At 67.1% G+C, this 252-nt stretch overlaps 1 protein-coding gene across 1 annotated transcript in view; it reads right to left on the bottom strand.

The window, feature by feature from the left end:
* The window catches only part of LOC104074881 (talin-1), a gene marked incomplete at its 5' end in the record, with an annotated part of 14,824 nt that overhangs the window by 1,464 nt on the left and 13,108 nt on the right, over nt 1-252 (bottom strand). Inside the window, one exon of the mRNA XM_009575179.1 lies at nt 67-249. Coding sequence (XP_009573474.1) covers nt 67-249 — 183 coding nt within the window. The remainder of the gene's footprint in view (nt 1-66; nt 250-252) is intronic.

Raw genomic sequence — 252 nt, 5'->3', positions numbered from 1 at the left:
CTCCCACCCCCGCCTCGAGCAACTGGGAGGAGGCAGCTGGGGCTGGAGGGGCAGCCTGGGACTCACCTGGAGCCGCTTCATGGCCTCCGAGTCGTGGTCAGCCTTCACCTTGCAGGCCACCAGGAGCTGTGCCGTGGAGGCAGCCACCTGCTTGGCGGACGAGATGAGCTTCTCTTCGCTGGCATGGCCCTGCACCGCTGCATTGGCCGCTTCGCACAGGTTGTTGGTGGCAGCAGCCACCATGCGTGCCTG

This window comes from Fulmarus glacialis, unplaced genomic scaffold, assembly GCF_000690835.1.
Source record: "Fulmarus glacialis isolate BGI_N327 unplaced genomic scaffold, ASM69083v1 scaffold22970, whole genome shotgun sequence".
In the NCBI taxonomy this organism is placed as follows: domain Eukaryota; kingdom Metazoa; phylum Chordata; class Aves; order Procellariiformes; family Procellariidae; genus Fulmarus; species Fulmarus glacialis.
The sequence above is the reverse complement of the archived record's forward strand: the minus strand, read 5'-3'. Positions and strand labels throughout refer to the sequence as shown.